This window comes from Onychostruthus taczanowskii, unplaced genomic scaffold, assembly GCF_017590055.1.
Source record: "Onychostruthus taczanowskii isolate IOZ18803 unplaced genomic scaffold, ASM1759005v1 scaffold12, whole genome shotgun sequence".
Lineage (NCBI taxonomy): Eukaryota > Metazoa > Chordata > Aves > Passeriformes > Passeridae > Onychostruthus > Onychostruthus taczanowskii.
The window spans coordinates 5,334,037-5,357,444 of NW_024498351.1; the positions used below are offsets into that span (position 1 = coordinate 5,334,037).

At 40.5% G+C, this 23,408-nt stretch overlaps 2 protein-coding genes across 2 annotated transcripts; one reads left to right on the forward strand and one right to left on the reverse strand.

The window, feature by feature from the left end:
* Positions 1-4,634: 4,634 nt before the first annotated feature.
* Positions 4,635-11,525, forward strand: FGB (fibrinogen beta chain). The gene is made up of 8 exons (XM_041427996.1): positions 4,635-4,723; positions 6,326-6,541; positions 7,304-7,487; positions 8,066-8,293; positions 8,874-8,987; positions 9,521-9,643; positions 9,830-10,115; positions 11,019-11,525. The coding sequence occupies exons 1-8, from the start codon at positions 4,649-4,651 to the stop codon at positions 11,245-11,247; spliced, it is 1,455 nt and encodes a 484-aa protein (XP_041283930.1). The 5' UTR covers positions 4,635-4,648; the 3' UTR covers positions 11,248-11,525.
* A 1,848-nt stretch (positions 11,526-13,373) lies between these two features.
* Positions 13,374-19,903, reverse strand: FGA (fibrinogen alpha chain). The gene is made up of 6 exons (XM_041395707.1): positions 19,848-19,903; positions 17,936-18,064; positions 16,820-17,003; positions 16,389-16,534; positions 14,445-15,483; positions 13,374-14,083 (listed from the first exon to the last, which is right to left on the reverse strand). The coding sequence occupies exons 1-6, from the start codon at positions 19,896-19,898 to the stop codon at positions 13,374-13,376; spliced, it is 2,259 nt and encodes a 752-aa protein (XP_041251641.1). The 5' UTR covers positions 19,899-19,903.
* Positions 19,904-23,408: the final 3,505 nt, after the last annotated feature.

Genomic DNA, 23,408 nt, shown 5'->3' on the forward strand with positions numbered 1-23,408 from the left:
ATGGCAAAGTGTTGGCTGTGAAAGGGCAGAGGCTGTAAATCTCTTCCAAGCCTACCCTGGTGCTCCATCTGACATTTCACTTCCATTGGTGAGCAGAATAACCAAATGCATCTGTGCAAATTTCACACAGGCACCTACTTTCTCCACATATACTCTTCTGCTCTTAATTCCAGGAAGTCTTGTCCTCCTGAGCAGTAGCTGGGATTTGACAAGCTCACCTTTTGCAGCCACTCCATCATGACGCTCTTCTTTACCACCAAACCAGCCGCTCTGTCTTCTTGCCTGCATGCCTGAGCTGTAAACAGTTTACAAAACAATCTGAGCTAGAAGTAAATCAGTGCAACATAGTTTGTTCAAACCTGCTGTCTTTATTAGCTACAGGACAGCGTTAGCCTGGGATTATTTCTGGCACACAATGTGCCTGTTTGACATAAATATCGTGCCTTTTCTGCGGTTAATGGGTCACTTCTGGTGGCTGCGCTGGTTGTTTATATTTAGTAATTTAGGATATTGTGGTGGAAACATGCTTGAAGTGGCTTTGAGCCCTAGCTCCCGTTCTAGGTAGAGGTGGGGAAGAGATGCCAATTACATTGTGTCAGTAGTGGTGGAGAGCTATTGCCAGCTCAGCTTCAAGACAAGGCAGGCAGGTTTTGTGTTTAACATGTCAGCCTGTTTTGGTAGTCCCTCTGGTGCAGCTGGCAATCCCTGTTGGATTTCAGAGCTTCCCGCAAAGACCAGCACAGCATCTCACGGAGGGGGAGTGTTGTCTGTCCTTGCTTAAAGTGCAACCTCGAGTGCAAACTCCACAGGGCAGTGTGTCAAAATGGGGCAAGTCTCTTACATCCTCTTGCGCTGATGAGGTTAGACTGAAGATACACGACATTTGAAAGGAAACTTGGAGAGAGCTAGGAATTTCAAACAGGTTTATCTTTCTTTTTTAAGGTTGCACACAGAGTAGCATGTGCCTGCCTGATCACTCAGTTGACTGGTGGATTTGATGTGTGGAAATGGTTTAAAGACTAGTCTCTGGCTGTCTATAGAGTTCTTTCCTTCCTGTTTTCAGTTGAAAGAAATCAGGCTTATTTCCACTGCCTTTTAAAGAGAAACTAAATTTGAAATACGCACTCTGGTAGCAAAATTAAAAAATATATATATTTAGCAAGAAAACTTGTCTGTGCTTTTTATTACTATTAATAGTAGTATTCACATAGCCCTGGAGCTGCTGTAGTTTTCTAGTTTTTTTACATATAAACATTCCACTCAGAAATTTATAATCTGAACTTGTTTCCTGTTATCCTTGTAATACTTCAAAAACTCAGAGGACAAATTAATCTTTTCAGAGACTTCAGAATGCAGAGGACAAATTTAATTTTTTTTTTCCTAGAAGTTTAGTCTAGGGTGAAATTTAGTCCTGGAATATCAATAAATCATGTCAGTAATATTAATAAGAATATGCACTTCATTAATTTTCTTTGTTACATATGGCTTCTTGATGTGCTCTTGCATGTCAGCTACAGCTGCAATTCTGGAAATAGCTAGCTATGTATTTTTTTATAAGCACTATTTCGTAGAAGGTGACTAGCAAATTGGATGAACTTTCATTGTTATATTAAAGCCAAAGGGAATAGCCCAGTCATTAGTGTTGCTCCCAGAACATGGAGATAGCATTCATTATCATTTACAAGAAACCTTTCAAGTAATATTTGCTACCTGTAAAAGCAAATAAGAAAAAAGGATGTTCATCTCAGCAGAGGTGAACATTTAAGTTCACGATATTCTTTTCATAGGATGACACTATTACAACACTACTGGTTTAAAAGGATATTTCTAAATCAACAGCCATTTTTAAATAGAAACACTGTAGCTCAATGTAAGCCAAGAAGGTTCTGTTCCCCAAGTTCTCTTCTGGGGATCCATCCAGCTCTGAAGAGCCGTGATCTGGTGATCGTGACTCGCCTGGGTTGGGGGTTTGTGTAAAGAGGGTTGCATCACTGGCCAGCACTACAAACACCAGGGCACTGAGCAAAGAGTCGTTCCTCAAAACACACATACACCTCTGCCAGTAAGTGCCTTTTTAGTAAAAAATACTGTACACAGGGTTGTCCTGGAACACCCAACAGGTCCATGGAGTATTATTGCAGTTTCTAGCAGACATGCTGTGGTATCACCACCACATTAACTCTTCTCATTAACCACGTGAATTGGAGGAGGGTGTATGAAGGAAGAGAGGTTCTGTTTTGAAGAGAGAGCTTCTTTGATACCATTTTTGGAAGAAATTTAAGCTATAGTTTTGGTTCTTCATAAGGCTTTATTCAATCCTTATAAAGCGTCAGCCTGACTGAAATGGTTGCGAGCATGAGAGTAAAATCACATCTCATAACCAAGACGCCAATGGAGATTAACTTTTGCTGCCAAAATGCTTTCCTGTCTGTGTGTGTGTTTGCCAGGGTAGACTCCTCTGCATGCCAGTCCAAATTTGGACCGTTTTTGTTGATAAAAGTCCCCACGCACAACCTCTGCAGTGCAGACAAGGCCCTTGCTTACCAGATGGACAGTCACACGATCCCTGCCCTGAGGCAGCTGGTCATTTGGCAAGTAGCCGCCAGCCTGCTGGGGTGTGACATACACGAGTTGCTCATGGAGAATCCTCATGGAGACACCACCACCCAGCTCTCCTGGGAAAGCCAGTGGAAAGTACTGGAGCTGGGAGGGTCAAAGGCTGAGTGTCCAAGGGGAAATCCCATCTGAAGGCAGAATAAGCCTGGGGGTTTCCCATGATGGGGCTCTGCAATTGGCTTGGTGGCTCCTGCACCAGCCCTCTTCATCCAGTGCCTGACAGCCTCTGCACAGCGCAACCAGGGCTCTCCATCAGGAGCTGAAGAGAGCTTTGTGCCTGAAGGAGGACACCATAAATTACTGCAGAACATGCTGATTGTTTCAAAACAGATTTAGCACATATGTCACTTGATATTATTAATATTTAATTAAGATTTGTGTGAACTGAGCTGGGATAATTTGAGTTTCTAGCTCAGGAATAGTGAGACTTAGTTTGAGTTCCACTGTACCACAGGCTACTTGTAAGCCCTGGACAAAGGTTCAGGATGACTGTGTCCCTAACATCTGTAAGATGAGGGTGACTGAACTTCCCTCAGAAGTACATGGAGGGAAATTAAAATTACTGTATTAAAAGTTAGGATATTCCCAAAAGCAATGATAACAGCATTGGCTAGCATCCATAAGTGGAAATAAGTTGTTAATGATTTCAGTTTTACCTTAGAGAGATTTCTTAATGTCTGTAGGGAGAAGTTTGTGTTCTTCCAAATCTAATAGTGTTGGTGATGTCCTCATGGAGGAGATCCAATTCGGTGGAGCTTCAGCTCCTTGGGCCACGGCTGATTTGGGGCCAAACTGTTTAATAATTAAACCAGTCAGGTTAAACGGTTTTCATATTTTGCGAATCTCCATCGTTTACTAGAATTCTGACAACAGCAAGAATACAGGAAAAAGCCTAAACCAATACATTTTAGCTATTCTTAACTTTGCTTCCCGTAAAATGCTCCCCTCCATCGAGTTAGTCTTTGAAATGGAAGCTCAGAGCACAGTTTGTATCCCTTCATTGGTTCAGACATTGATATGAATGACTTTAGAAAAATGTGTTGGCTCCCACTTGGCAGATTTAATTTAATTCAGTACATTATGGTAATTTATAATGCTCAAGAAAATCACAGGATATAAGCACACTGAAATGTTAAAACTTTGCTAATATGAGAGCAGTGATATGCAACTTCCTATAAAACATCAGAAAGTATGTTTGAGTATTTCACTGTGATTTCAAGTAACATCATGCTGCATTCTCTTAAAAGATTATTGAAAACGTTCAGATAATATTTGAAAGATGTAATTTTTGGATTAAAAAAGGAAACCAGCAAATTAATATGTAAAATTGAATTATTTTAGTTCATTTACAATATCACAAGGCTATATTAATGGAATAATATTGGCTTATGCCTACAGTATTCATCTGATCTTTAATAAATCAAAACATTGCTTTTACTCAAAATTATTAATATAATGAACATAAATACCTTTCTTTTCACTTTTATATTAAAAGACCCAAAGATTTGCATATCCATCAGGCATCATCAAACTATTTAGAAAAATGCAGAAATCTGTATGATGTGAGTTGTCTTCACATTTAGTACAATATTTCTGAATATTCCCATTTTCAGCAGGAAACAAAAAGGCAGCCATCACAACACGACATCTAATAATTTTTTTTCTTTGGCCATTCACTTTTCCATCTGCTTCAAAACACTTGTGATTTTTGAGAAAATGATAACCTTGTGTAATCTGAGCAGGAGGTACTTTTAGGGATCTGAACATGTATTTGATGCCAGCATCAGCAGAGGTCTCTGGGACATATAGATAAGAGTTTTCCAGAGGAATTGCTCAACGACTGATGTATTCAGGCACAGAGTGAAGAGTTGAATATTAACAGAGAAACTCTGATTGCTCAGAAGGGTTGACCCTATCACTGTGAAGCTGGAAATTAGTGCTGCTGCACATATATAAAAGAACAGAGGAGACCTCTCCCTGTCAGAGCTGATGAAAAGAGAAGATCACTGAGCTGCTCAAGGAAGCCAGCACCATGAAGCTGCTCCTGCTGTTCCTGCTCTGTGTTTCCTCCGTTCAGTCCCAGAGCTCTCTTGAGTATGACGACGAGGTTGTAATACTGACATTGATGAATAATTAGTTATAAATAATTAATTTAATTTAATTGTGTGCATGATTTCCTCAGCTTATGTGAGTTAGCTAAATTAGAAGTTGTGGGAAAAGGTGATCCAGTGCATATTCTTTTTCTGATTGAATTGTTCAAACAATTAACTTTTTATATGTAACTCCATAATAGTTATTTTCTGAGTTTGGAGATATTTTCTTCTTATTTCTTTTTCTGTAGAGAATGAAGAATATTTGATGGTAAGATTAGTTATTTAGCTGAATTTATTTAGGGATACTAATTTAGCAATCTTGACATATGATGTTACAGACAATTAGTATTAGGTATAAATAATACCTAATTATTAGTAGAAATGTGTAATTAATCATGTTCTGTCTCAGAGACAGTAAAACTTTTCTGCAGAGTCAGCAGGCACGAGAAAAAAAAAAACAGAAAAAAAAAAACCAAAACCAAACAAACTACCAGTTCATACTGGTAGCTTAGCATTGGAAATTAAAAGGTAACAATTGCTAAACAGAAGGAAAAGCAATGAGAATCAATATAAAATAATGGTTTAATATATATTTATTTTTGTTTAAGTAAAATATTTTAGTGGAAAACACAATTTAGAATTTTGGTACACTTTTTTATTATTTTAAAATCCCTGTAAAAATTGAATTGGTCAGACTTTCTGACAATCTGAGCACTTGTGTCTGCACATTGGCTACTGATAACACCAATGTGTTAAATAATTTTCAGCAATTCTGTGTTTTGTATGCTGCTTATTTTTGAAACTACTTGAAGCCTCTAATGCTGGATCCTTTCTAATGTTTGTTATTTGGAGCTAAGTCTGAGCAGGATTGGAAACAGCTGTAGGTTTTGATTCAGTAGCTCAAACAACTATTAATTCGAACAGGTTTTTTGGAAAAAATGCTTAGGGACCAGCTCTGTTTTCCTTGCTCATCCTCTTAGGCTTTGCCATTTCTGGCAGATATGGGGAATGTATGCATTAGAGAGAGCCCTACAAACCTTTGAGAGATGTTATTTAATGGTTTTCCTAATTTCAACAGTTAACAGCTGGCATGTGGCTTGAGACCTGATGATATATTTCACTGTGGCCTGATTTTCTGAGACCTTACAAATATTCCTGTAGCCCAATAAAAAACTGGGACACTGAAAATGTGCTGCTGAATGCACTTCACAGCCCAAGGATGTCTAATTACTTTTTTTTTTTTTTTTTTTTTTTTTTTTTTTTTTTTGGTAGCCTACTACTTCAAGTTTCATGGCGTTTAGTAGCTCTGAACTATGTAAGATTTATTCCTTGGTCAAAATTGGCTATTGAAATATTGTTTTACTTTGGTTTGAAGACTTTTTAGTTTATCTATATCTAGGTATGGAGAGTATGGCTAGTTTTACAAGGGAGTGGATAGCAATGACTTTTACATAATGTCGGTATAGTATTGCCATTATGGCTCTCTCACTCCATTCCCTGGTTTTCCTTGCTGTTTAAAATACTAAATAGTGCTGAATGGATGTTGCACCCTGTGCAGCCCGTTTTGCAGTAGCAATCGCAGATTCAGAGAGTTTCGTCTCTCCTTGGCTGTGCAGGATGAAGGCCCCGTGCTCAACCCTGTGCACAATCCTCGAGGCCACCGACCCCTGGACAAAAGGCGTGAAATGGCACCCACGCCGCGGCCTGTGGCACCTCCCATCAGCGGGGCCGGATACCAGCGCCGGCCCCCGAAGCGGGGGAAGACGGGGGACAAGAAGGAGCAGATCGTCTACCCTGATGAGGGAGGCTGCAAGCATGCACAGGACGAGCTGGTGGGTGTCTGGCTGTTGAGGCAGCTGGTGACATACTGTCCTTTCCTTCTAGTACAGCCAGCGCGGGAGTTTCCCTTGCCAAATAAAGGACGGTCATTCATTTAAAGCTGTCCAGCTTTTCTTCACTTTGCTTGGGTTTGCTAGGACTGCATTCAGAAGGGTGATGTGTCAGAGTCCGTGGGTTAGTGGCAGAGTCAGCCTACAGCAAGGATGGGGGGATGAGAGTTGAACTGTAAACCAGGAAAGGAAGTATCTGTGGGTGAGCCTGTGCCTTCCGCCTGGTTTTGCACAGGTGAGTATTCAGGACAGGAAAAACCTCTGCGGAAGTGCTGGATCCCGTTTCAGACAATCTTAAGGAACCCTAGGGACCAAAAAAAAACCCCATCCTCCCATGTCTTTCTTAAAATTAGTTTCAAAATGTAGTTCTACTCTACCCTCAGTCACCGCTACAGCTCTTACTGCACACAGGCATGCTTGACACCCAGCACACCCCTTGCTGCCTTGCAGCAGCCTATCACACTGTCTCTGCCATGATCCCTGCTGGAAATTGCAAGCTGTAGCAATGCTGAGAGGCATCTTAGTGACTGAGTACAAGTTTGAGTGTGGAGGCTGCCAACAAATGAAGTTTGTTAAAGCTTATCTAGATGCTTAAGTATCTGTTCTCTCATTACGAACTCCTTGCTGTGTTCAAAGGTATGGCTGTTCACTGATGGGACTAGAATGTCTTTACTTTTATTCACAGCCCTTTTTTCTTCTTTTAAGGGAGTGCTGTGTCCGACTGGATGTGAGCTGCGGACCACACTGCTAAAACAGGAAAAAACAGTGAAACCAGTCATTAATGATCTAAAAGTTAAAGTGAACACTCTTTCAGAGAGCTCCTCAACTTTCTTTGAATATGTGACCGTTCTAGAAGATAAATTGGTAAAGAGGCAAAAACAAAGAAAAGGTATGCTATTTCTATGGACTACTAGTGTAAATGGCATTGAAGTTTTATTGGCATTCGTACAGTTACTTTTTTAGTGGAACTTCTTAAAAAAATTAAAAATACCATGGAATGTCTAGCAAAGCAGGATTCTGTGACTGCAGCCTCTTAAATCCTTAAAAACATCCTTTGAGAGAGCAAAGGAATGGATCTCATATTAAGGCAAGATTCATGTGAGGCCTCTAAATGTACATCATTCACATGTTCCCCTTACCTGTTTTCCTATGTCCATCCAATCCATTTATGACCAGCCTCTGGATTGGCACCATGGCTCCCCAGGAAGAAGGGAATTACTGCTCTTTGGCAGAGTAAAGCACCACTGATAGATCTTAGCTAGCAAAGAAACACCAGTACACATGTACCCCTTCCCTGAGACTATCTGCATAGTTTTTGCACACTATGGAAAAGTAAGCAAAAGAAATGCTCTTCCTGTATTCCTTCCTAGTGGCATCTCAAATTGTACTTATAAACTGCTCTTCATCATTTCCTAACTGGGAAGTATGTTGAAAACTAATCTGCTTTTCATCTCTTTGCTCTTCTAGACAATGATGATTTACTTTCTCAGTACAACACAGAAGTGGAATTGCAGTATAGTTATATAAAGGATAATCTGGACAATAACATCCCATCTAGCCTCAGGGTCCTGCGTGCAGTTGTGGATACTTTGCATAAAAAGATACAGAAACTGGAAAATGCCATTGCAACCCAGGTGGACTACTGCCGTTCCCCATGTACTGTTTCCTGTAATATTCCTGTGGTTTCAGGCAAAGGTATGCATTCAACTCTAATGACATATTTTCTGCCATTTATGTCACTGTGCAAATTGGTAGATGCATCTGAAGCCTGTACAATTGACTAGGGTATTAGGAAAGATGGAAATCCTAGCTGAACAAAAATCTTCTCTGGATCACTATATAGGTCAGACCAAAGATCCTCTTATCCAATATTAGTCTTCATAAGTGACCAGTTGGATTTTAAAGAAATATGTGCTTCAGGGCCTTTGTAAGGTGGAAGTGATACTTTTGTGACTATCATAGTACTCTTGATTTTTTTTTTTGGTCAAGAAAGGTTCTTCTTTCGAAAGCTTGTCTAGTTCAAGAAGTCATTGTAAGGTATATAGTGTTGGATCGCTTAGTTTGAAGTTTCAGAAATTCCTCTTTGGAAAAGCTGCACGGTGCAGTATTCTTTCTTCTATGATCCTTTCACTTGGTGTATTACAGAAATCAAAATGAAAGTAAAATATTATCTATAAGTATTTAAAACTGTTCCCATATAACAGCAAACCAAAAGATAAGAAAACTGTTCAACTTCACAGATCTTTCAGTAATAGTCTCTGTTTTATTCTTGTAGAATGTGAGGATATCATCAGAAAGGGAGGCGAGACATCCGAAATGTACCTCATCCAGCCAGATCCTTTCGTCAAGCCATACAGAGTATACTGTGACATGGAAACCGACAATGGAGGTTAGTGTGAAATAACTATGTTGTTATAATATTAATTTATCGATGCTACCAAAAAATCAAATTATTAATTTGTATTTTATACAAAGAAATATGAAATTTTACCTTTTGTAATTACTTGATACTTAAATCTGATTGACTCATTCAGGGAAGTCTTGTTGAGGTCATCTGCTGATGCAGAATAAGACACTTCTATAGTGAAACTGGAAATAAATTGTGTATATATCTGACTATGACCGTCATGGATGGTGCATAGGTGGGCAGACAAGCAGAGCCTGGCTCATTTCTTACCCTGTCACTTGACAAAAGACCAGGGCTGTCCTTCAAGTTCTGCTTTTTCCTCCTTTCCTTATGAAGCGAGGTTCTGCTTAAGTGTGAGCAAAAGGGGCAAAGCTAAGCTCAAAAGCAGTGAAAGGACCTGCTGCAAGGAAGCCATGTGCTCCTCTGCTCCTGAGGTGAAGTTAAAAGGGCTGTATCTTAATGTTAGATGCTCCTTTTGTATTGGTAATTTAATCTAACTACTCTTGCTTCTGCAGGCTGGACTTTGATTCAGAACCGCCAGGACGGCAGTGTTAATTTCGGAAGAGTCTGGGATCAGTATAAAAAAGGATTTGGAAATGTTGCAAAGAGTGGAGGGAAGAACTACTGTGATACACCAGGTAAAACACAGAGCACAAAATGCAAAGCACAGTTCTTACTGAAACCGTTTTCTCCTATTTTTTGAAGCTCTTACATATTTTCATAATTAACTAATCCACTTCAGTAAACCTACAGGCAAATTATAAAGTTACCTTGAAGTTTATTGTGAAGTCTGTTTCACAGAACTCTCACTTGTTGCTTCTCAGGTGAATATTGGCTTGGAAATGACAAGATCAGCCAGCTTACCAAAATAGGGCCCACTGAAGTTCTAATTGAAATGGAGGACTGGAATGGTGATAAAGTGTCAGCTCATTATGGAGGTTTCACCATACAGAATGAAGGAAACAAGTATCAGCTGTCAGTTAGTAACTACAAAGGCACTGCAGGCAATGCACTGATGGAAGGAGCTTCCCAATTGCATGGAGAAAACAGGACAATGACAATTCACAATGGCATGTACTTCAGTACTTACGACAGAGACAATGATGGATGGTATGTACTTGCACTAGACATTTAAGATAAAAATAGAGCTGAATATAGAATATTTCTGTAATTTGCCACTAGTTTTCACAGCATTTTGTAGTATGTCAAAATATGTTCTGTCCCTGCACGTTACCAGCTAAATGTCTATGGAGTTCTCTTGGCATAGCCAAGGACAGGTAAAACTATGTATTAGGTTAGTGACAGTCTACAACCAAGTAAGAAGCAAGCATGCTGAATTTCCGAATTTTATTGATTCTATGAATGACTTACCTGCAAAAAAAAAAAAAAAAAAAAGAAAGGCAGCAAGTCTGGATGCAATATATTCGTAGTCAGAGACTGACAGCAGCAGTGCTGAGGACACTAAGCAGGAATATTGGTACTTACTCCAGTAAAAGATAATGGATCCTGAAGAAAAAGGCAGGTAGCACATCCATTAAAAAAGCAATGCTCTGCTTACTCAGAAGGCAGGAGCTCAGTTGTAAAAGTACATAATAGAGCATTGTATCTCTAATCTGTACTTAATACCTGATTACATATTCATGAATAAAGGAATTGTTTAGGTTGAGGAAGATATACATTTCTCATTGCTTTCTATGTTTAAATGTAATTGATATTGTAATTATCGTTATGAAGTGCAAATAACCACAGTTATCAATCAGTAAACTAAAATGATATTCCCAATGAAGTGCAATTAAAATTTGATTTGTTTTTCTTAGCTGCTTTATCTTCTGAGTGGACCATGTAGCACATGCTTGTGATGGTTAATCCTTTTTAGAAAGTTCAGAGAGGACTTAAATTGTTTATTATGGTTTGAAAATTTCAGTACACAAAGGCAGGTATATGTACTGTGTTGATCTGTTAGCCTGTATTACAGACGTCACTCTCAATGCCTTTTTTCCCCCCCCTCATCAGGTTAACCTTAGATCCAAGAAAACAGTGCTCCAAACAAGATGGTGGTGGATGGTGGTACAACCGCTGCCACTCAGCCAACCCCAATGGCAGATACTACTGGGGAGGGACCTACAGCTGGGACATGGCAAAACATGGGACAGATGATGGTGTCGTATGGATGAACTGGAAAGGGTCGTGGTATTCAATGAAGAAGATGAGCATGAAAATCCGGCCGTACTTTCCACAGTAACCATTATCAAAATGTACAGAATCAGAGGTTTTCTTTTAGTATTTGTATGTGGTTATCTTTCTAGCGTGGTGCTGTCTTATCTTTACATATGAGAACCAAATCTGTATGTACAACCATATTGTGACCTAAAGTGAAAAGCTGTGTCAAATATAAATCTAAATCTGTCCAATGAAAATAACTCACCAGTGTATTTTTCCCATTTTTCATTTGTGCATAAGACAGAATTAACTATTATAGAATAACACTGATAAAATAAAGCCAACTTGTTTCACTCTTTTATAAAGGTCTTCTGTATCTTTTTTAAAGAGGGAGAGGATTATTTCTAAGTGTTTTCAAAAAACTAATGACATCTTAAAACTAAAGTATTCTTCATATTTTTCTTAACTATTCATGCATAATCTCAGGAGAAGGAAATACATTCCATTAAATAAGAGGAAGTTATCTTCTTTTGTATTATAAAAATAACAGTAACTACCTGTGTAACAAGTTGCAAAGGAATTAAAAGTTAAAAGCATATTGAGCAAATAAGTCAGTGTTCCTTGGCTCAAATCCTGTTGCTGGATAAAATGTACTTGCTTTCACACATATGTGTTTTTTACACAATCCCTATTATGGGACTGGAGTAATTAATGTCTCCAGTCAGAGTAGTGGAGGTTGAATATTTCATCCAACCTGGTATTCTATGCTCCCTTGAGCAAAGACAAGACTGCCCAACCCTGGTAGACAGGATGAACATCTCTCAAAGGGATCTGCCTTTCTCCACAAATGAAGGGACCCAGATCACTAGGGGTGGATGGATCCCATCTGAAACCTTTAGTGTTTATTTAATCTGTGAAGCCCAGAAGGACAAGAAGGAGACATAATGGCAGCTTCTCACTAAGGGAGCACAAATGTTCAACTCCACACAGGCAGGCTTCCACTGAGGCTAAGGAGCAAAAACTTAATGTGCAAGTGGAAACCTGTTTTCCAAAAGCACAGACCCCCTCCTCACACATGAGTGTAAAGATGTCTTTGCTCTTCAGCAATCTTTCTGAAAAGAGTAGACAGTGGCTGTATTTGAGAAGCACTGAAAAAAGGCTAAACATGAGCTGCTTCACCAGTATTTGATGAGCTTGTTAAATGGTATGCAACACGACAGTGAGATTAGAGGTAAGGAAGTTTGCTCATGCCTCTTTCTAGAACCACAGAAATATCACTCAGTGTAAATACTTGTCTAATGTTATGCCGTAAAGTATAAAGGTAAATACAATGTGGTCTTCTGTAATTGTGTGACCAATATAACTGATATTCCATGCAGCCAGCTTTTTTCTAGAAGATCCCTACCACACACCATCAGCAAGCTGATTTAACCCCCTTACCCTTGGAAGAATTCTTGTTTTGGCATATGTACTATTGAGGTAGTTCCTCATCTTGCTTGTTCTGGTTAGTCATAACCTTTTAATGGTTGCTAGAAAATAATAGCCTGTTTTGGAAGTGGCATTTTGATGAGTTATCATAGAGTTGCTTATTTTGAAGCTACTAGTATGCATGGTAAGCTGTCTAGGATTCATCAATGGGATGGAAGGTCTACGTCTATATTTATAAAATCAAAGCTTAGGAGATTCTTACAAGTCAGTCCTAAAATGCATGCAATCTTTATCAAAGTGTACTCCATGTTGGATGTGTGGCAAAAGTGAGAACCCACACCACCCTTGAGAGCTGATTCCCACTGCTGTTGTGCTCCCCTTGAAATGGAAATGAAATTGTGAATGTTGAACTTGGTTAGACTTTCACAGTCCATGTCAGTGGAGGCAGGATGTGAACATACTTCTAAATATTTTTACTTCTTTAACACCCCTAAAACAAAGTAAATAATTCAGCTTAAAATTTTTTATCTCAAGTCAATGTGTGAGCTGCCAAAGACGTAGACAAAGTTCATATCAAAAGGGTTTTTAAATCCATATTTACTTGTCAGTTAAAAATAAAATCAAAAAAGTCTTGTTGATAATTAATCATTTTATTTTATTTTTTAATCTCCAAATGTGCTCAGTTGCCTTCAGATCCATGGGGTAAAGGTTCATCATACATACATATATAAAAAAATCTTTTCAACTTGTAGTCATAACACACATTAAAGGCCTGACTTTCTACAGGGTTTCTATGGGCCTGATTTTCATTCTAACAGTTTTTAGGGAATAATCAGAGGCTTTAAATGGCAGCCAGACGACGCCGTTTTCAATCTCATAAGGGACATTGTACCTGGGGTCATAGTGGCCACCTGGGTAGTAAATGCCATTGAGGTTGGCAGCCTGGCAGCTGTTGTACCACCAGCCCCCCCCATACATCTCGGCACAGTTCTCCTCCCAGCGGTCCTGGTCCCGGTCAAAAGTGCTGAACTTCATCTGGGCATGGGATGTGTACTCAGTGCCCTCTTCCAGCCAGCCAGCCACCAGGGCATCCCCAGCAGTGCCCTCGTAGGAAGACACGGCCAGGGTGTACCCTTCAGCTTCAGACCCTACCTGCATGAGATACTCTGCAAACACAGCATTTCCATCCCAGTCCTCTAACTCTACCCGAAGCACAGTATCATTCTGAGTCAGCAAGTGGAGGTTTTCATTGCCCAGCCAAAACTCTCCTCGCCCCCTGCCATCCACGCTGCCGAAACCTTTCTTGTAGTCTTGCCAGGTCCGGTTAAAATTCACTGATCCATCCATTCTTTGTTGGATCAATAGCCATCCTCCCAAAGTGGTCTCTTGGTCGCAATAAACTGACAAAACCTTATTGGATCCTGCTGGCTTGATTTTGAAAATGCCACTTTTGGCACCAGAAGTGTGTTTCTGGCGGATATCATCACAGTCTAAAAAAAAAAGTTGAGCTGGTTTGACAGAAGTTATCAGCAAAATTTAATAAAAGGTTCAGAGGAATCCAAATACCAATAGCTCAGAGGAAAATTGTTAAACACGTCTTGGACTATGCTAGGTATAGTGACAGGCAACATTAAAAAGAATTCAGGAAAGAAAACTTTACATATTTTTTAAATTGTGACTTGTCTATGTAATACCCAAGTATTAATGAAATATTTTCCCTTTTGTTTCCAAGGTGGTAACAAACAGACACAGTGCTTGCATTTAATCATCACACTGTTGTACTACAGTATCTAAAATCAATGTGTCAGTTGGGTTATGGATGGAGTTTGGCTCCATTACCTCAATAACTACCTTTCCCAGTGCTGGGTGTCCTTCGCTTCCCTCCTGATGGTCTGAAGCTGCGTGCCTGAAAGTCTGGGGTGTCCTCTGCACTCTGCTCATGTTCCAACCCACCTAGCTGCTCATTTATTTCACGGATCTTTACTGATTTGGTTTCAAAAGCAGAGCCTCCCTTCTTGAAATTAGAAGAGCTGGTTGCTACAGTCTTGGAGTGACTTGCACTGCCAGATGGGAATCCAGATGGTTGAAGTCTTCCAAAGTCGTCTTCCTCCTCCTCTCCTAAGTCTCCAAATTTGTCTTTCCCCCCATAAGCTCCTGTACCTATGTGGCTACTGCCTGTGCCAGTTGTGCGTCTGTTGGTTGTGAAGCTGCTAGAACTGCTAACGTGCTTAGTGGATGGAGAGTCAGGGGTAAAAAATGACTCTAGCTCAGGGAATACAGTCTCTAGCTTGTGCAAGCCATCTGCACCACTGAAATGGTAGGTGCTCCCTTCCCCTCCAACATTTCCAGGTAAATAGGAGCAGTCTGAGCCATCAGAAGAGACTGTTTTCTCAACTACTTCTTCTCTAGGGCCATCAGGCCCAGAGACAATTTTTCTGGTGGTAGTTTTGGTGCATCTACGAACAGCAGAGGTTTTGTCTTCCAGACTAAGGGTTTCTCTCCTATGAGTAGGAATAACTAATTTTCTGGGGGGTGAAGATTCATCCCCCCTTGCTTCTGCCGTGTGATATGAGCTGTCACCTCGGGAGGGTTTCGTGTCTGTTTCTGATCTTTCTAATACCACTTCCATCTGCTTGATGTCATTAATTATGTTCAGAGCTTGCATTTCTGGGAGAGGCTTATGCTTAAAATGATCAGGAACATTAGAGTCCTTAAGTGGCCTCATTTTCAGTGTGCTCAAGGTGGTTGCTTGAAGCTCTGGGTGCAAGTTGATGGAGTTGGCTTGGGCAAGGTGCTTCTGGATGTTGTCGTAGCTTTCTTTGTCCACCTTGTAATCAAAACTTCTAGCACAGGTTCCTGTGCAAGCTCGTATCTTAATATCAATGTCCACCTACATCACCAGAGAGAAGTAATTTGGTTAGGGAGCTTTCCCAACTTTCTCAAGCAAGGATATCTTCCACTGAACAGGGGAAAGATGAGAGCTGCCCTAGTACCTCCCATCTACAGCTGAGCTTTTCCAAAGTTTGGTTTTGATGCCATCATAGGTTTATTTTTCCATTGTAAATACATGTGCAATAGCACCGTGCATGTGAGTTCTATGGAAAAGAACATTGTAGAAGGTTCCCAGTCTCTGCTGCCTTTGTTTTTTTGGGGTTTAGAGGTGTCTTCCTGGTTTTGGAAGGAGTGCTGCAGAGTTGGACATGGTCCATGGGGACTGGGGCAGAAATGGGCCCTCCAAAGTGAGGGGAAGATTCTGTCATGGGGTTACCATTGCTTTCTCAAATGATCCAAATGATGGATTTCTGTTTTAGGAATCAAAATGATCCTTTGAGCAAACCCACTGTTTGTGCCATGACTTTTCCTTGCATTACCATCAGAAGAACTGGCTGCAACCTGGGAGCACAGGTTCTCATGCCAGCCCTAGCTGTGGGCAGCAGTGGCAGCACTGGGGATGAACAGAGCACGTCCCCTTTCTAACTGCTCAGCAGCTCCTTACAGGAGGAGAAGCTCCTCATACAGAAGCAGTTATCAGCAGAGGGAGCATCCTTGTGGCCTGAGAGAGATGCAGCAGATGGGACTAGAAACTCATGGAACTCACGCTGGCTCCTACAGAGCAGAAGTGGAAAATCAGGATGGATAGGCAGCAACTCACTTGGGGATTTGTCTCAGTAAGTCAGGTCCTGTGAGAGTTGTACCATGTTTTCTCCCAGCTGGAGCACTGCTCTCCATAATGGACAGATCCCCTTTCTGTAGCTAAGCACTGGAGAGAATGGGAAGTGCACAGCAGACACCTACCTCTAAGCGCTTCATCTCCACCACTTGCTCCTGGATGCTGCTCTGCAGAGCTTTAATTCTGTTCACTTGAGTGACAACTCTCTGCTTTAATGTCACAATTCTCCGTCTCAGTTCTCCTGACAGGCGACCATAGGTCTCATCAAGCTCTGAAACAAAAATGCCTCACAGTCAACTATGCCCATTATATGCTTTTCTTTCCTAAATATGTATCATATTTTAAAATATGTAATTAAATACATAATTGAGAACATATTTCTCATAGTACTGAGCAGATTAAATTAATTTTTGCTAACTAGTTAAGTCTATTAATATGATTGTTCTGTTTCCTGATAATAATATCCAGTGCAGCCTGTACGTTCACTACGTATGGCTTATCCACAAAAAAGTAGTAATTCAGTAATGAATAATAAAACTGGGCACAAGATACTCACCCTGAGCACTGTCCAGGTTTGGTTTCAGTGCATTTACAGTTTCCACAATTATCTGATTGGATCTCTTATAGTTGTTTTGATTATCTGAGAGCAGTTTCTTGATTTTGTCTATTCTTTGACTGAACTCCTTGTCCTTTTCATCAATCAGTCCTTGCATTCTGCATCCTGATGGACATTTGATACCCTAGAATTGAAAGGGGGAAGTAATTGTGCTAAAATCCTCAAGAGTAAACATATTGTATAATGGATTCTGTGAAGCACATACTCAGAAACCTGCTGTAACCATGAGGTGTGGAACAAGTAAATCTCTAGTTTCCCTTCTCCTCTGCTCCTCGTGGGTGAGATTTTTTGGCAGATATATGTATATTTCCTAAAGGTCTGCTGCAAGAAGTCTGTCATCCAGTTTGAGGGAGGATGTTAGAGGCTAGCATTTTTAAGCAAAGTTTTCCTCAGAAAAGCTTAATTTTCTGACAGACTCAAGCTCTTTGCCAAGAAGTCATCACATAAACGTTGCATAGAAAAGGACTGAGGTGCAAGATGCAAGAAAGAGAGAAATTAATAGTTTATATACAAAAACATCTGGTCAATTATTATGAAACATTTACCAAGCATCTTGTAATCTGACTTCCTAAAAATTAACTAGTGAGTGGTTGTGAGTGTGTGATTTCTAGCTACTTCCTTTCTTTCTCTCACAATTCTCTTTCTGGTGCCTTTCCTTTATGAACTCCAAAAGTGGCAACACCAAAATTCTGAAAAGAAACTGTTCTTATGTTTTTCTACAGCGAGCCTTTGTTTATCTAATCTGTCTTTTCCAGACTTACTTTCTCTTCTCATTCTGCACCCCTGCAAATTTCTCCCTGTTTCTTTTGTCTTCATTTTTCCCTTTTTTCCTTTGCTTCCCACAGGGGATCTGTGCAGGCTGCCCTGACCTGAAGCGTTACCTCGGCCTTAAAACTGAACCCCATGCTAGGCTGTGGCACCTGATGTATGCTGCAGCTGCTGGTCCAGCTGCTGGTCCAGCTGCTGGTCCAGCTGTTGATGCAGCTGCTGGTCCAGCTGAGGCCCACGTGTGCCCTACAGACGGGTCCCCCTTTCCCCCCAGTGTCAATGGCTCACCCAGTCATCGTTCGCACACAAGGGCCAGCTCTTCTCAGACAGGCAGCTGGATGGGGACTTGTGCTCCACAATCCTGGGGCCACGCACTCCTCCACCTATCTGCTCAAAGGCACTCTCTCCGTCTTGTGCCTGCCGGGAGGAAAAAGGGGAAGAGTAAAACCAAGGTTCAGTGACCAGCTGTCAAGGAAGCAGAAGCACAAGGCTGATGTCCTCACACACTCAGCTGGTGGGTGGCAATCGCAGCCATCTGGTAAGCATCACACCCACCAGTGCAAGGATTTTATTCCAGCATTTCTTGTAAGATATTATATTGTTTGTTTTGTCAGAATAAAGCTTTGCATCTCTTAAATTTAATGCTTTCATGTAGAGAGCCAGTGATGCTTAGGATATGTTATGAGAATATCATTCCACAGAAATATTTTGTCCTGTGTGTAAATATAAAATTAACTTGAAATTAGGCTGAAACTGGAAAATTAAAAATAAATACTTAAAAATACTATTCCCATTAGCTGTAACACTCTAAAATTCTTATTGTCACTTTACCACATTCAGTCTACACAAAAGTAGCTTACAGATATATGAGTTTTTCCACTAGTATTTCTGATTTTAATCATAGTTCCTAACTAGAAGCTTGTAACAGGGTTTTGCCTGACAAAAAGAGCAAGAAAGCTACTAACACAATTAAAAAAACAATTTCAGTGATGGATGGATTTCACTGTGTTAATGGAAAGAAGAAAAATAAATACACTGAGGTTTTCTTCAAACCTGAGGAGAAAAAGTGATATATGCAAGCTAATTCCAGTCCAAAACACAATAAAGATTTCTGCAGTGTTATCACTTAGTAAAAGACCATACTTTTTTTTTCCCTTTTTTTTTTTCATTAAAGAAAGCTGTGTTTAAGATGTAATTACATCTGACTGGAATCCTCTGTGCACCTTTTGTGCTTTTCAAACATTATAATTAATGCTTGAAAATATTAATGACTATTTCTTATTATGATTGATGATTAATGCTGAAGGTGAGAAAGTGATCCTAATTCTAATCGCCAGGGTCAGAACCACTCTGAGGAACTGGAATGTTTTTATTAAAATCAGCAGATTCAAATTCAGTAGTTTGATTAATTAATTATTTGATCTGGTCCAAGTGCCTCCTAAAAGTAGCACATATATCCAAAAATGCCCTTTAGGCATTGACAACTCCAATATGCCTGCTTCTGTTTTGTCCCAACTGCTTCATATAATTTCTGTCATTTGTTAAAACAGGCAATTTCTTTAAAAAAAAATCAAAAATACAGTCACAATGAAAAATGTAAAGAATATAACATAATATTATGGACTTATTTCCATAGGGGAAAAATACACGGTTATATTAGCACAGTTGAAAATCAAGGTTATCTCCTTCCTTATCAAAAATTTGATTCTCACTTAGCAGTAGTTTAAGCTGATGTTGCTGCTACAACAATCCTTGTTTTTAAACGTGTCTTTCATAATAAAGGTATTGTGTGTCATTTGTAGGTAGAAGATCCTGCTGAAATACTGTCCAAAGGAAAGCACAATTCATCCCAATAAGCATGAAAATTCCTGAAAGGCTGGAGCCACTAGCATCCAGCCAGTTATGTTTAAGACTTAGAGCATCACCTATGATTGTTTGAATTCATGTAAATGGATTTGCTTTGATGCTCCTGAAGCCTGGCAGATTCAGGAAAACCTAGTTAAGCAAAACTATAGAGGGCTAGATACTCCAAAAGTAGTGATGAAACTCCATCAGTGGTTACAGTAAGCTGCTGCATATGTGTGTGCTCTGAATTTTACAAGCTAGGTGATAGACAAAATTTATCTATCTCATGAATGAACATTAAATAAATGCTTATTATTCAAAGCAGAAAGATACAAAAAGGTAAGCAAATTCATACCCAGGCTATGCTGAGGCACAGGAGCACACAGAGGATCCTCACAGGTATCATCTTCAGGAGAAGAGCAAGAACTCAGATTGAAAGGATGCTTTTTGCCAGTCTTTTAGTGCAATTTAAACCCGAATGTGAAGCTGAGATTAATCATTATGCTCCCTTCTGTTTGTAGAAAAAACACACCACATGCCCCCCTCCTGTTTTGGTGATTACCTAAGGCCTCTTGCACAAGTTTCTGGAGTTATTTGCTCCAGATAAGTTTGTTCAATGGCAACATGCGGGCAACACCAAGAATTCCAGGAAAACATTCTGTCTAAAACTGTTTCTTGTAACTGGACAGTCAACCAAGACGTATGTCAGCACTAGTGGGATCCAGCAGTGCTTACCTGCTGGAAAACACACAGTGTGATGGGCATTTATCTGCATAAACGAAGAGCTGGTATTTGAAAAATGAAGTCATTGCTTTTCCTGCATGTTGGTGTTGAACAAAATATACTGAGGTCCTGGAGAATATCCCACTCAAAGTCAAAAAAGCTCAATTTTTTACTTCATAATACACAAAAGTCCAGTGAAAAATCACCAGCTTATGATCTTCATGCTCAAGAACACAAGAATTGCAGGTGCAACCTTTGTGGGTTCTCCTTGGGCATACAGTCATGGATGTGCTCTATCACAGGATCACCCCTTCTGCCTCACACCGAGCATGGGGATGGTGCTCCACAAGCAAGCATCTGCCCAGAGCTGTACACTCTTTTCATTGTAGAGTGATGCTCTGCAGACTGCTTAAAGCTTCAAGGATTTTCCTATGGTACATTACATTCATCCCCTGGCCATGACTTTCCCCTTTTCACAGGGGTGGAAACCAGGTGAGAAGGCTAAGTCAAAAAGTAGCTATTAATTTTTGGGATCCATGTTGATGGCCTGAAGTCTTCCGAGCACACCCAGTGTGCAGATCCCATTGCTGGCAGCTGCCTCTCTGTGCCGGCACCACGGCTCAGGGGGAACAGATGGCAGCCAGCTCTGAGACACATGTCTGGCCTCTGATCAGGGCAGGAATAGCACCTACTTCTGCAGGGTATCAGCTGTAAGGAAGGCACCACTGGGCCCCACCCTGCCTTGCTAACTGTGTGTGTTACAATCTGTGCAACAACTAAAGCATCCTTCATAATGCAGATGTGATATGTCACGTGGGTTCTAACTTCTCCTAGTTTGTCAATGCTTGATTTTGTGATCATCAATAATAACTTAACATTATATTTGTAATTTAATGGGCCTTAAAAATCAGTAGTAGTAAGAGCACATAAAGCAGAAGAATTTCTGCCTTTTCAACCATGCTGACAGAGGATGCGACAATTTGCTAGGTGGTGTTCCAGGCACCGGTCACCAGGGTAACAGGGGACATGGCAAGTAGCATGTTCCAGACCTCTTCTGACCCTGAGGGATGGCACAGCTCTCTGGTGACACTCAAACACTGTAAACCTAACCCTGGTCCAAGTAAAACTCAGCCAACAAGGCTAGAGGGACTGGAAAAAAGTTGATATCTGATCATAAATATTAGGTAAGCTAAGAGGGGTTTCCTGCTTGCTGCGAAGGCAACTGCTGGGGAAGCTGGGGCAAAGGAGGAGCTTCTCAGGCTTTACAGTCAGGGGCTGAATCTGTGTGCCTGACCTTCAGCCTGTACTTCTGCTTTCATGTTGCAATCACTCAGTCACTTCTGCTGGTGTTTGTTTGAAAGGCTGGAGGCCAAGAGCTAGATAAACTTTGGATTTAACTTTAATTCAGGATCAAAGGACAGAACTGCAGTTCACTACTTCATCTGCCCTGCTTTTGGCTGAATGCCACAGGAACAGCCGGGGAGTCTGGGATTTAGAGGTGGTGTGTGAGCCTCACCTTGTTTGCCCAGTGCCCTCTGTGTCTCCTGCCCTACCACCAGCTTCCAAGTGGTGCCTTCTGCTCCTCCTGTCTGCTCATTCATGACCTGCCTATGGATGCTTTGTCTTGGACTTCATTCTCCTTCAGACTCAGCTCTCATCTTCATTATCTCATCATATGCTCCTCAGACTACCTAACCCTTCTGAAGTCATTACTAGTCAGTCCCAGCACTTTGTCCCACATTTTCCCAATGCAATATACCAGAAGTCCTGCAGTTCATCCACTTTATTTGATTCTTTCTTCCTCTACATCTTCCCCATTCACTTTTTTTTTTCCCTTGCCTTTGGAGTGAGATCCTTCTTTTTTGTGCTACAGTGGTCTTTGGAAGAATCACTGCAAGCACAAGGTATGAAACAAAGGCCACCAAATCCTTAATAAACTTTTATAAAGTGAGAGGTACATACTTTTCTAAATACAGGTAATTTTTACTATAAGCTACAGTCTGAGGGTCATGTATGATAAAAAATTATTTAGAAAAGAGAAATATGCTCAGCTCTCAGTATAAAAAATAGGGGCAGTAAGTTCAATTGCAATGTACTTGCTTGCAAAAAATACTACTGAGAGTATTATTCTATTTTTATGAGTTAAAAAAAACCCAGGTATTTTCCGGCGTCTTTCTGATAAATATGGTATTGGATACCATAGCAAGGGGCTTCTAGAGGCACGAGTCTTGCAAGATTTCTTCCAGAGCCCAGAGAACACAACAGTGGGCTGGGATCCTGAAGACTCACTGATTAACTCCGGCATAGGACTTCATTGAAAGATCAGACTTCTTGAATTTGCTGACTCTGATCCTTCTGACTGCTGGAGAAAATGCTCCTTTCCAGAGATTAAAATGATTTATGAAAACTTTAAGACACCCATCAGCAAACCAACTGGAAGAATAATCTGATCTTAGTTATGGTGAGCAATCCATAAAATGCCAACTTATACCCATGAAATGTGTATAATTACAGCAGATGGCCATCAAATTGCAGTCAAAAGCTAAATTAGGAGAGGCAATGATAATTCTGACCTAGCAGAGTGTAAATACAGATATCAAAATGACAGAGGTGAAAGGAATATTTTTTAAATCCATGTTGCAAATATATAAATAATATCAACTTAAAGTCATGTCATAGGTGGCATAAATTGAAAACAGAAAGGGGAAGGGACTCAACCAATGCTACTCAAGTGGCTGTTTGCAGAACAAGGAGGAGACTGGGCTTGCCAACCCTTCCCTTTCATCCTTCTTTCCAGCCTCTCTACACATACTGCTTCAGCTCCATGGAGCTACAGGAGAGGCCTTACAGCACAAAATGTTCAGGAAAACTGCTTTGCTTGGTGAGGAATTGAGTGTCAAGGCTGGCAGGGAGCTGTGCATCATGGCTGGTTGCATGGGTGCAACAGAGTTGTGTCAATATACCAGTTCAGTGGTGTGGAGGGGTCACCCCTCCTCTAAAGCTGTTGTTAACCTCACCTGGCCCTAGCTAATGATGCCTTCTTCTCTCCTTAGAAACCTGTCTTCCTCTTAGATTTTGGCCCAAGAGCAAAACTTCAACTATGTCAAAATCTTAATTAAAAATGAGAGGGAATTGGCAGATTATCGTGATGTGGAGACTCAGATTGAGGGAAGATGCTCAGCCTCACCAGACG